This window comes from Lactuca sativa, chromosome 8 (assembly GCF_002870075.4).
Source record: "Lactuca sativa cultivar Salinas chromosome 8, Lsat_Salinas_v11, whole genome shotgun sequence".
Taxonomy (NCBI): domain Eukaryota; kingdom Viridiplantae; phylum Streptophyta; class Magnoliopsida; order Asterales; family Asteraceae; genus Lactuca; species Lactuca sativa.
The window spans coordinates 82695227-82707687 of NC_056630.2; the positions used below are offsets into that span (position 1 = coordinate 82695227).

At 33.4% G+C, this 12461-nt stretch overlaps 1 protein-coding gene and 1 long non-coding RNA gene across 6 annotated transcripts; both read left to right on the forward strand.

The window, feature by feature from the left end:
- The first annotated feature begins 1766 nt into the window (after positions 1–1766).
- LOC111897855 (uncharacterized) lies at positions 1767–4806 on the forward strand. 4 transcript variants are annotated; one of them, XM_023893791.2, is made up of 5 exons: positions 1773–1920; positions 2118–2281; positions 2704–3553; positions 3639–3758; positions 3843–4806. In XM_023893791.2, exons 3-5 carry the CDS (start codon positions 2816–2818, stop codon positions 4683–4685), a joined length of 1701 nt encoding a protein of 566 aa, XP_023749559.1. In that variant the 5' UTR covers positions 1773–1920; positions 2118–2281; positions 2704–2815; the 3' UTR covers positions 4686–4806. The 4 variants fall into 4 exon arrangements, with proteins under 4 accessions (XP_023749563.1, XP_023749559.1, XP_023749562.1 ...); XM_023893794.2 differs by having other exon boundaries at positions 1776–1920; positions 2128–2281; XM_023893795.3 differs by lacking the exon at positions 2118–2281 and having other exon boundaries at positions 1767–1920.
- A 2639-nt stretch (positions 4807–7445) lies between these two features.
- LOC111897866 (uncharacterized) lies at positions 7446–8575 on the forward strand. Of its 2 annotated transcripts, XR_002852421.3 has the most exons (3): positions 7446–7545; positions 7617–7764; positions 8057–8575. It is a non-coding gene; the product is annotated as an uncharacterized LOC111897866 (long non-coding RNA). The 2 variants fall into 2 exon arrangements; XR_002852420.3 differs by lacking the exon at positions 7446–7545 and having other exon boundaries at positions 7555–7764.
- Positions 8576–12461: the final 3886 nt, after the last annotated feature.

Sequence of the window (12461 nt, forward strand, 5' to 3'; positions counted from 1 at the left end):
TCCCAATTTTATCCATATCCATGGCTCAATCAAACAACATACTAAACCCTAACTAAAAAAGGAGTCTAAAATAATCAAAACCTTGTGCATGGCTTAAAGAGAGTTCTTTAATGCACTCAAATGACCTGAAAATGTCCAAAAACTATCCAAGGATAATCATAATGTTCTGGAGTTCTCCAAACTTCAAGAACATCATAAAATGAACACCAAAAAGGCAAAAACTCATCCAATTCATGGATCTAAGAATGAACGACATAAAGCATAAAACTTTGAAACTTACAAAGCTTGCAGTTGATCTAAAATGTGGAATCTTCTATTAGAACGAGTTTCACAATACACTAAATGCTTTAATCTTCACCAAGAATCACAAAAAACAAAATCGCAAGAACACAAGGAGTGGGAGGAAGGAGGCTAGGGTTTCTCTTCTGGGGTTGGATGTTGAGGAGAGTGACAAACCCTAAAAGTTAGAGCCATTAAAAAGGGTCTAAAACTTGAGAACTAGGGTTTTGAGTGTTGCAACGAAGAACCACGCTTTTTCATAGATGCACACACGCTTTTCCACTTATATGATGCACCACGCTATTCCATAAACGTACTACTCTTTTCACTTTCAGTCTAACACCATTTTCTCATTTCCATAAAATTGTCTATTAATAACTTATCCAGAAAACGAACGTTACATCTTACTTCTTAATGTGACCAAATTACCCTCTATGAAAGTGAAGTATCCTGATGTAGTCTTCCCATCTGTTCTATCTCTGACTAATTTGCATTCATATGATTTTCACTTGGTGTATGCATAAAACTCATTCAAAATCTTGAAAAAGAGAAATAAGTTTAAGGGCTTACATCTAAAAAAATGAAGCATGGATAAAATTGTATAAGTTCTTATTAATAATAGTTTATGCGTGGTTTGAAATTAATGGAGAGATTTCCATGAAGCTTATGTGAAAAAAAAAACGATATTTGGAAATTTCAAAAAATCACTAAGTAGCCTATTAGCTTTATAACCTGAAATCTGGGGACTATTTCAATAGCTTTCTAAATGAATTTTGTGTTCGATATACTAAGAAATATGTATATAAAATAATCGACTTAATTTATGTTCATATGAAAATTTTGTGAATAATTAAAGTTAGGAAAAGTTTCTATGAACTCATAAAAATTAAGAAAAAATGTCAAAATATGAGAAAATTGAATTAGTAGTCTTAGATGTCTACTTTGAATCTTTGAAAGGGAATTTCCAAATATTAATTTTAATGCTATCAATTGAAACCCTTGTTACAAAAAACATAATAAAAAAGAATCCGATCAACAGAGTTCGTATGAACATATATAAATGTTTAAAGTTGACAAAAAATATAAATTAGACAAATGCTGAAATCGTAACTCATGAAAATCTAACTGCAATTTTAATGATTATTTGAGTCATTTCATAAAAAAATTGACTATTTTTTGACAATTATTTAAAATTTTTGGATAAATTTGTTTTGTTTTCGTCAAACAATAATGATGTGGTATAACTAAAAGACTCATTAAAAGAAATTATAAACTGATCGTTATTATTTTTTTTTCAAACAATCGATATACTATGTTTATTTATCAAAAGTAATAAATTAAAAATATATATAATAATAATTCTAAACATGAGATGATTAACGCAATAAGAAAAAACATGTTCTAAAAAATAGTATTTTTTTTTACTGATAAGGTACTAATAGGAAAAATGAGACGGGTAAAAATGTTAAAGGTACCCTTACCAGGTTATATATATAAGAACTAGGGTAAAATCTAAAATGGTACCTGGTAGCCTTACCAGGAGATATATAAAGGTACCCTGTTGGTTCGTAATTTCTTCGCGAATCTCGATCGGCCTCATCATCGCCGGATTTTAGTCCTTGTTGCAGCAGTCCTCTTGAGGTTAGCGATTTTAGGTTTTAGCTACTGATTTGTTTTAAATTCTTCGTGTTATCCTGCGACTTCATTTGATTATGTGTTTTATGTGTAAATTTAGATAATTTGCGCGTCAATTTCGTTCTCCGTTTCGTTTTTCTGTTCTTATTTGCTTCTCCTGACCGCTAGAAATCGTTTAAATTTTTTGTTGGTTGTGATTTGAGATATAAAAAGTAGATGTAACCTTCTGAACTGCTGCAATGATCTGAATGACGGACGAGGTGTGCGCGTTAAAGTGAGAGAGAACGTAGGCTTAAGATGAAAGATCTAAACAGTTATTTGCAGTTTTAGCATATGGAGTATATGATCATCTGAATGCATATCCTTGGTAAGTCTTTTGGTATTATATCCTACGATTCGGAACATATTAGGAAATTAACATCAAAATTTGGGGGAAATCAATTGCTTTGCTTCCAAGTTCCAAGTTTTAAGCATGAGATGGACGTATGTGCATCTAGACTTTAGTGGCCTCCACTCTTCCGATAAGCAGCTAGTCAACTTGAAGTCAACCCTTTCGATCATCATTTGAGTGTATTAATGGAACAATGAGATTAGTCAATTAGAAATATGATCGTATCAAAAGTTCAATATACGTGCGTCATTATGCTTCAAACAATCTTGCCTCCTGTACATCAAACTGCATATGCATCTGCTTAGCCATCAGTTAGAAATTGGAATTCTGTGTAGTATGTTTTTGTTTTTCTTTTCCTTCATATACTGATATATTTTGATGAATCTTCATTGTTGCAGGTTCTCTTTCTTTATGTCATGTAGTTTTATGCTGATGACATTCTTTCTTAGTGAATAATTTTGTGGCCCCTTAAAGTTCATATATAAACTGCGATCTTTTGTCTGGAAGACAATGTCATCAGAAAATAATATCGTTCAAAAGAACGAAAGCAATTCACCGTTGTTGACCTCAAAAGAGAAAGTCCAAAAGTCTATTAAGCACAGACATAAACTTGTGAAGAAGTTCTCAACTGAAAAATCTGCACCTGTTGAATCCAGCTCACCATTGTCAATAAAAAAGAAAACCCCAAATTCTTTGAAGGCTAAAAGCAAAATTGTGAAGAAATCCTCTGATAAAAACTCTAAACTTGGTGAATCTAGCTCACCCTTGTTACCCTCGAAAGAGAAAACTATAACTTCTGAAAAGAATAAAGGTAAATTTGTGAATAAAGCCTCTGATGAGAAGCCTATTGCTTCTAGTTCAAAGGAAGCACAGAACTCTGAAAATGTTGAAAAGACGCCTGATAAAGAATCTAAACCAGTAGTAAAAAATACCAAGGAAACTCAAAACTCCCAAAACACTAAACCTGAAGGTGCAAAAAAGGGGTTTCATCATGAGAGAAATAAAGACACGAAAAAACTTGGAGGATTTATCTTTATGTGCAATGGAAAAACAAAAGGAGATTGTTATCGATACCGTGTGATGGGTGTTCAAGCACACAAGAAAGAGTTAGTGATGGGGATCAAACCTGGTATGAAGCTGTTTCTCTTTGATTTTGATGTGAAGCTTTTATATGGTATATACACTGCATCTTCACCTGGTGGCATGAAACTTGAACCAGCTGCTTTTGGTGGGGCCTTTCCTCTTCAGGTTCTTTTTCACTTCTACTATTTAAAAAAATAAAAAATAAAACTTACTTCATTTTTGTTTACTGAAGAAATTTTAATTGGTACAGGTTCGTTTTGAGGTTTATAAAGACTGTCTTCCACTACCTGAGAGTGTTTTTAAGAAGGCTATTAAGGAGAGTTATGATGAAAGAACTCGCAAGTTCAAGACCGAGTTAACTATCGATCAAGTGAGTCTCTTTTTTCCATTTTTATTTCTGTCACATTATCTCTGTTATGTGCTTTTCTAATTTGGTGGGGTTTGTATTTGTTAGGTAAAGAGACTTACAAACTTATTCAAGCCAGCTCCATTATTACATTCAATTCCACAAAAACCTCCTCTTCTCATACAAGAAAGAAAGTCTCCACTTTTATTGACCGAACAAGAGTATAGAAGTTACGGTCTTAGAGGCGAAAGGCACCACCACCACCACCACAACTTAACCACTGCTCCTCCACCTGATCCTTATAGACCTGGTCCCGGTCAAGAAAGAGAAAGAGAAGCTGCCCGAGATGATCATCCGGTCATCCTTGAACAAGAAAGCATGCAGTTCCTAAACCCAAATATGGTGACCGAACATGATTATCGGGGTTATGGAGTTATGTATGATCCATATAGTAATAGAACCACCGGTCAAGAAAGAGAAGATGATTCGGGCAGGAGGATCCTACCCGGGCAACAATATAGTAGAAGTTATGGAGCTGGAGGTGATCAGGATAATACCCTTTTTCTAAGTGAAAAGGACTATAGAACATATGGGCTTAAACGTCAACATGAGACTCAAAAGCCAAAAATAGATACAATTTCCAATCTTGCCCCTGCCCCTACCCTCGGTTTGTATCAGTCTGAACCATATTTTTATGAACCAACTTCTAGTTTGGTGGAACGTTATCTGCCTCTGCCGCCTCATCCTTCCACCTCTTACCAATATGACAACATCAGTGTGGAAAATAGCGAGGGGCGATTTCGTCAGGAAACAATTTTATCTGATAGAGTAGAAAGGTTATATTCGGTTAATGAGCAGCAACAAAACATTGGTCAGGGTGAATACAGCAGATCTGGTGGAGCTGTTTCTTCTCGATATGCGTTTGTGGGCCCTTCTGTAGTACACCGTTGATTGCAATGAAAGGTTTCTTCTTTTGGTTATCTTTCAAATGTTGTCCCAGAATCAATCTTGTTACTGTCTGTATACATTTTAGTATTTTATTTAACATCGCTCTACTTGCTTCAAGGGAAAATTAGCCTATTTATGCTGTTGCAAACAACTTGTTTGTTTAGTTATCTTTCAATTTCGGATCAAATGTTTATTTCCATAGGATGGAACTGAAGAGAAAAAACAAAAGGTCTTCCGAGATGACTTCCTTCTGTGTTATTGCATAATAGTTTTTATAAAGGAAAAGGATGATCTTATTTTTGGCATGTTTGGTGAAAGTTTTCATATTAAACATAATAATATAATATTTTTATTTTGGCATGTTTGGGATCAAATGAGGTAGGTGCAAATGGGACCGGGTCCGGGACCCTTTTCAAATGGGCAACGACTTGAATATTGGATTAAATGGTGGTCTTTTCAGTGTTTGTTAGAAAACAAAGTTGACAAATGACATAACCACCAACGGCTTGGTAAATGGTAACAAGTAAATATTAAGTCTCGGTTGATATGGGTTAACTTAAGCATATGAGTTATTATGAAAATAATATCGTTGGTAGAATTTTTGAAATAAGATGAGTTGTCATTTATCAAATCACTTTTCAATCGTCTATACTATGTCTCTTGGGGATCAAGGCAGATAATGATGGGATAACTGATTATTGAAACTAGTAGTTGAAGCACCCGAAATTAGATTATAGTACATTGCCATTATTAATAGCGAAATGAAAGTATGTTGCTATTATGAGTAAAAAATAAAGTATTTTCCTCATATTGGTAAAAATGACTTTAGGAATGCTGTTATTTCCTGCAATATACTCTTTGTATTTCTATTTGGATTGTATAACTGCCGTTGGTTTGTGTAGTTGTGATCTTGTTACGTATTTTTTGTGTATTAGGTTTTCAACTAAACACCTTTGGTTGTTAAATGCACAGACACCAAAAAGGAAAGACAAGCTAGAAAAGCTCAATCCTTAGCAAATATTGAAGTAGAGACCATTAAAAGATATGTTATATTAGATATTTTATCTTTTAATATGCTTCAAAATAACTACTACAATTTTATATATCAACTTAATGCAACAATTATTATCTAATAGATAATCCCAACATCAATATTATTATCAATATATATTTGCCAAACTTTTAACTATATAAAATTATTTTGGACAACGCCAAGATGTTTGTATAGTAGTAATCAAGATAGTAGTTTATTAGGTCTTGAGAAAGTGAGCCTCATCTTATTCTCTCTAAGTCACTAAACTTCTAATTGTATCCGATTGACCAACGATATATTTTTGGTTTGATTATACCATCGACTTCATCTTTTACTTATGATTACTTGTTACCTGTCTACATGGACTCTATTTCACATGTTATATACATGTAATCAATGGTATAATAAAACAAAAAAAAAGCTTGTTGGCCAATTTGATAAAATTAGAAGCTTAGCGACTTAAAGTCCTAACTTCTTCCAAATGTATATAACTAACTTAGGTGTTGTTTGTTTTTTCGAAGCAAAAACAGCTAAAGTCTGCGGACCACATCTACAACCCTCCGTAGTAGAAAACAGTTAAAATTGTGCTTTCAAGACACCAAAAGCATGTTCAATGACGTTCTAAAGTTTTGCATGTGCATATTAAATTTTTATTAATTGGTTAACTGCCAATACATTTGGTAACAATCGTCTTTTCCCTACCTCTATATAAATTTTGTTTCTTAGCAGGGACAAAACATGTATCAAAGTGTCATCAAGTGCACCAACTGCTCATTTGAAAACCTATCGTAGCCTCTTATTATGTATCAGAATATTGAGATTTAGATTAAAAGAAGTTGATACTAAAATGTTTTTTGCGAAAAACATCATTTTGTCCAACACTTCATAAAAAAATTTATGAATTGTTTGCTTTTAGTGTTGAAATATCCGTTTGATAAACGCATAATGTTGGTTATGACCGATCATCATAACAAAACATAGCCATCTTTTTTTCAAACGGATACATGTTTGTTAGTTTTTTCTGCATTTTATGTCAATTTCAAGCTAGTGATTTTTATTTTTATTTTATGATAAAGATGTAATATTTTTATGGCCAACTATTTATGTAAATAGAAAATGTTATGAATCAATAACAATTTATTTATTGTTTAAATTATTAAGCTTCTAATTGACTAACGAATTTTTTTTGGTGCTATTGTAGCATCAACTATGTGAACATAACTAGTGATATGGAGTCTACAAAACAACTTATCACCGATAAAAGACGAAGTGGATAATATAATAAAAACAAATAAAAAATATTGATAAGTTAAGTTAGATATTAACTATTTAAAAGAACAAATACATGACTATTGGTTCTATTTTATGGCATATTCCCCGAATTATCTCAATAAATTAGTAAAGTTGATAAAAAAAATTCATGAAATATACATATTTAGCACCTTATATAAGAATTTTTAACATTATTTTTTATCTTGAAGTGTCCATGCGAAAAATATTACATATCCCACCATGGTTAGATAAAAGATTCTTTGAAATGACATGATGGATAAATCCATCCTCCTAACATAAATAAATAAAATAAGTCTTTAAAGTATTTTCAAAGGCAAATCTTTTAATAAAACCAATAATAAATATGTTTTAAATTTTAATCATTAATATATAAATTATACTTTTTATAACGGTAAGCACGGGTATTCCTAAAAGTGGGGAACCACCAATAAACGATTTCAGAATTCAGTTCATGTTCTCATTTTTACAAAACCATTACCCGCTTGAAACCCGACGGGTATCAATTCGCTCGGGTCTGCTATCTTATTAATTAAAAAGGTATTTTTAGTTCTTGAAATATGGAGATTTGAAAGTAAATTCTAATGATTAAAGGGTTTCTTTTTGGCAAGGGCTGAAACTTGAAAGTATTGCGTCACATTTTCTCTCATCAGTTCACTCATCCCAATTCAAACTCCCAAAGTTCCTGCTCCAATGAAGATTTAAACTTTTTGAAGCATCGATCCCTTATCTCCGACTATGCGTGCACACCTCACTCAGGTACAGCATCTTAATCGTTCTTAATTTTACAAATCAAAATTGATCCTCTGTTCTTTATAAAACATCGATTCATCTATTCTTTATAACATGGTTCATCTGATCTGTATAACATCCTTATTCATCTGTTCTTCAAGCAATGGCAGGTTTACTTTTTTTATATTAAATAGCGTCTACTTTTTGTAAAACAAGAACAGGATCAGAATAATTTTGGTTGAAAACAATATTTTACTTGTTTTGGTATAATTTAAATAAGATACCATTCTGATGGGAAATACTGCCTTTTGGACAGCAGGTGTTGGTTTGCTCAGCAATCAAATGGCAGCCATTAGAGGTCTATTGAGGTCAAAACTACGATTATCAGAATACCCATTTTGAAACTCTACATCTCTTCTTATTCTTCTGGCACTACATCACCATTAGCATTCAATCACACAACCAAAACTGTTTACGATATCTGTCATTACCAATACCAGTTTCATACATGTTTGAGGCCTCGCTATTACCTAGAGGTTCCCTTTGGAGAGGAAAGAAAATGATTGGTAAAGAAGCTGTTTTTGTTATTTTGGGGTTAAAGAGAGTCGAAGATGATGAAGAAAAACTGGAAATTAAGAAAGATCAAGATGTTGTACCATTATGTTCTTTCAAGCCAACCAAACATGACAATGGAATGTAATAATCCATTCCATTACCTTGCTGATTCCTACGGTGTTCATCCTATTCCTTTGTGATTCCATTTCATGATACCATAACCAAACACAGACCTTTAGTTGTCTTGTTTGTTTTCCAAGTACTTATTTATTGAATTTCCAGATGTTTTGGGTGATTCAAAAGCAAGACTGGTATGATCCCGATGTATATCTATACAAAGACAATGGAATGTAATATATATATATATATATATATATATATATATATATAAAATTTTAATAACTAAGATTACTAAAAAAGGAGGTGCTAATGTGCTAGTATATACTATACAAACAAGGCTTTCACATCATGTTCAAGTTACAAGGGCAACTTGGGTCGAGGTAGGGACAATATATGTGTGTCGGGGGATTGTTGGTTCGTAATCACAAATTTAGCCATAAAGGGTAGGTGCATGTCGGAAACCTCATAAAAGAGCTGTGCACTATAACTTAATGGGATACACCACACATTAGTTTGTGTTTGTAGCAAGCAATAACTTTATGTTGTTTCCTTTGTTACTCTGTGGGACCTACCTCCATCAATTTGGGGTGCAAATGGGAACCTTTTCATATATGCTCAAATCTCAAATGGGCAACCAACTTTAGTAATAGGGATAAAATGGTAGGTTTTTTTTAATATATATATTTGTTAGAACACAAATTTGACAAAATGGAGAAATATAGCGTATTGGTAAATGGTAACTAAAAATATGAGTTTTGATTGATATGTGTTAATAAAATTTTTGAAATAAGATGAGTTAGCAAATCATTTTAGATAACTTTTTGTTAGAACACATATTTGAAAAAAATGAAAAAATAGAACGACTTGGTAAATGGTAACTAAAAATATGACTTTGGGTTGATATGTGTTTAACTTAATAAAATTTGAAATAAGATGAGTTAGCAAATCATTTTAGACAACTCTTTGTTAGAACACAAATTTGACGAAATTGACAAATAGAGCGGCTTGGTAAATGGTAACTAAAAAAATGACTTTAGGTTGATATGTGTTAACTTAATAAAAATTTGAAATAAGATGAGTTAGCAAATCATTTAGACAACTTTTTTTAGAAGTTGACCTGAAGGCTCTCAAGATAAATTAGGGTTTCGGCAGGTTCAAATGCCAACGGTCAAGTTTTCAATTGTCTATACTACGTGACTTGGGGATCAAGGCAGATAACGACTGGATAATCGATGATTGAAACTAATAGTTGAAGCAACAAAGTTATTGTTAGTTCAAAAAAAGTGATCATTTGGCAATCCGAAATTCCAAGTTCCAAGATAATTGTTTTTCAATGAAGTGTAGAGTGGTATGATCCGAGATAATGAAGTTATCCGAGCTGGTGGACTTTTTGAAGTGAAGCAAAGATTGAATGATCATAGTTTAGTATTGTTTTTGATGAGTTTTATAGGTTACAAAAACAATGTGCTTCGGAATTTCACTTAACACTTAAGGATACATGCAACATGAATGATCTATGTCATAATACTTTAAAGACAACATACTTTGAACAACAAAACTAACATGAACCCTAATATAATCAAAATACCAAGTTAGGGTTACATACCTTTTTATTTGTGTAATAAACAAATCACTTCAATCCCTTGTAGTTATTGATCTTGGAAAGCTTAGCACCAAGAGGATGATACCTCTAATGGTTTATACCTAAACCCTAGAACTAGAAGACAACAGAGGAGAGAGGATGAGCAAGAGAATTTCATGTATAACCTTCTTGAAAGTGAGAAACATGAAATTTGATGCCCAAGGAAGATATTTATAGCTAGGGGATCTGAAGGATAAACCCTTATTTGAATAATAAAATATTCACATTTAACTATTCAAGTTAGTTATCCTTATCAGCTTCAGGAGGCTTTCGAAAACCCTAAAAGCTCTATAAAAACCATCCACCATATGGAACCATCTAGAATTGCATTTCCTTGATCAACTACGAACAATCACAATTCAACCCTTGCACCTTTAATTAATTCCAATTAATTTAAGATTAATTCTTATTAATAAGTAATTAATTCTTATTGATTTCATATTTCTGTTAATTAATTCCAATTAATTCAAGATTAATTCTGATTAATTAATTAATTAATTAAATCTTAAATGACAAGTGTTATATTTATGTTAATGAAAGAAATATTTTGGTTAATGATAATATTTGTCTTAATACTAATATTGATAAGTTGCATACTTTCATTGACATGATTGAAGCAAATGAACAGATGACCCATAATTTTCTTCACCCTTGGTCAAAAGCTCCTGGTCTCGGAAGCGAGTTTCTGAAGCCAGTTACTACACCCTTGAAGGAACTTCAGAATCTGAATTTTATGGATAACATTTTGAATCACACTTATCCAGATACTGTTGTCTCTCCATTGTCGTCTCTTCAAGAGCCAACAGGAGGATATCAATCCTTGATTCCTGAATTCAAACCTATCATTGTCATATGTCCTGATTTCACACAACTTTCGGAAGCGAGTTTCTGAATTTTATGGTCAAAAGCTCGTGGTCTCGGAAGCGAGTTTCTGAAGCCAGTTACTACACCCTTGAAGGAACTTCAGAATCTGAATTTTATGGATAACATTTTGAATCACACTTATCCAGATACTGTTGTCTCTCCATTGTCGTCTCTTCAAGAGCCAACAGGAGGATATCAATCCTTGATTCCTGAATTCAAACCTATCATTGTCATATGTCCTGATTTCACACAACTTTCGCCTCTAATATCCTTGGACCTGAATCAACATCAAGAAATTCCACGTGGCACAGGGGGGGTACTGGAGTTATTTTCCAAACTCAAGTCTTCCACACAATTATGTTATTGAAGAAATTATTCCTGAGATGTCTATACATGACTCTGAAAAACCAATCGAAAATGATAGTTCATTTTGGGCATCCCTAGATAATGATGAATCCTAAGACAGTGACGATGATGATGGTATCATTTGTGATGACGACAAGTCTTCCGATTTGTTTATTCTGAATTCCAAAGTTTTTTCCAAATCTACCTTAGTTCCGATAAAACCCAATTTCAACAATCCATCTGTCGGACAATCTTCAAAGTCAACATCTGTCTCTAAGAAGAAACCATGGTTGAACAAGAAGGATGTAACATCCTGAATTTTCATAGGTATAATTGGATCCCTCCTCTTTTATAAGTTGCCAATTGAAGTCCCTGGAGTTGGTTGAGTTGGGCCATGAGAAGTATGAGGACTAAAGTTGCCACTTTGAGTCCGGAAGGAGTACGCTGAGCGTACATAAGGGTACGATGAGTGTACTAGGCACGCCCTTGTACGCTGGGCATACTCATGTCAAGAGAAAACCCTAATATTTAGGGTTGGGGACTATATAAACAACCTTATAGCTCATTCCTCTGTTTATCCTCAACCTCTATATCTCAGAAAAACGTTCCAAACCCTAGTTTTATGTGAGAAGTGTGAGTTGGTGTGCATTTTGAACCTTTGAAGGTGAAGTCATTGCTTAAAGGAGTTGGAGAAGGAGATCAAGGCTATAGATCTGAAGTTGTGTTGTGTCCAAGAAGCTCCAGAAGGTAAAAAGCTTGGAACTTTATGCTTGTGTCTTATAGATCTAGTCATTTTGTTTTATGGAAGCTTTCTTGTCCCAAAAGTCCCAAAATGGTGCATGTGATGTCTTGGACGAAATGGGTTTTCCTTTAAGACCCTAGAATATGTCCTAAGTGATAAAAATGAGGTCCCAATAGCTAGATTTGTCTCATGCATGAAGTAGGAAGCTCTTAATGGATTAAGACCATGTGTTAAGAACTTTATGGACGTCCAAAGTGATAAAGTTCGAAACTTTATGGTTCAAGGGCACATTTGGTCGATGGATCTGGAAGTTGGTCTTGAGTGCTTAAGCCATTAAGCACTTATTAGGGTTTTGGTGAAACCCCGCGTACGCCCCGCATAGTTTCTATACGCCCAGCGTATGAGGTCAACCACCCCAATGGCGGTCAACATAGGGCAGGCGTACGCCCCGCGTAC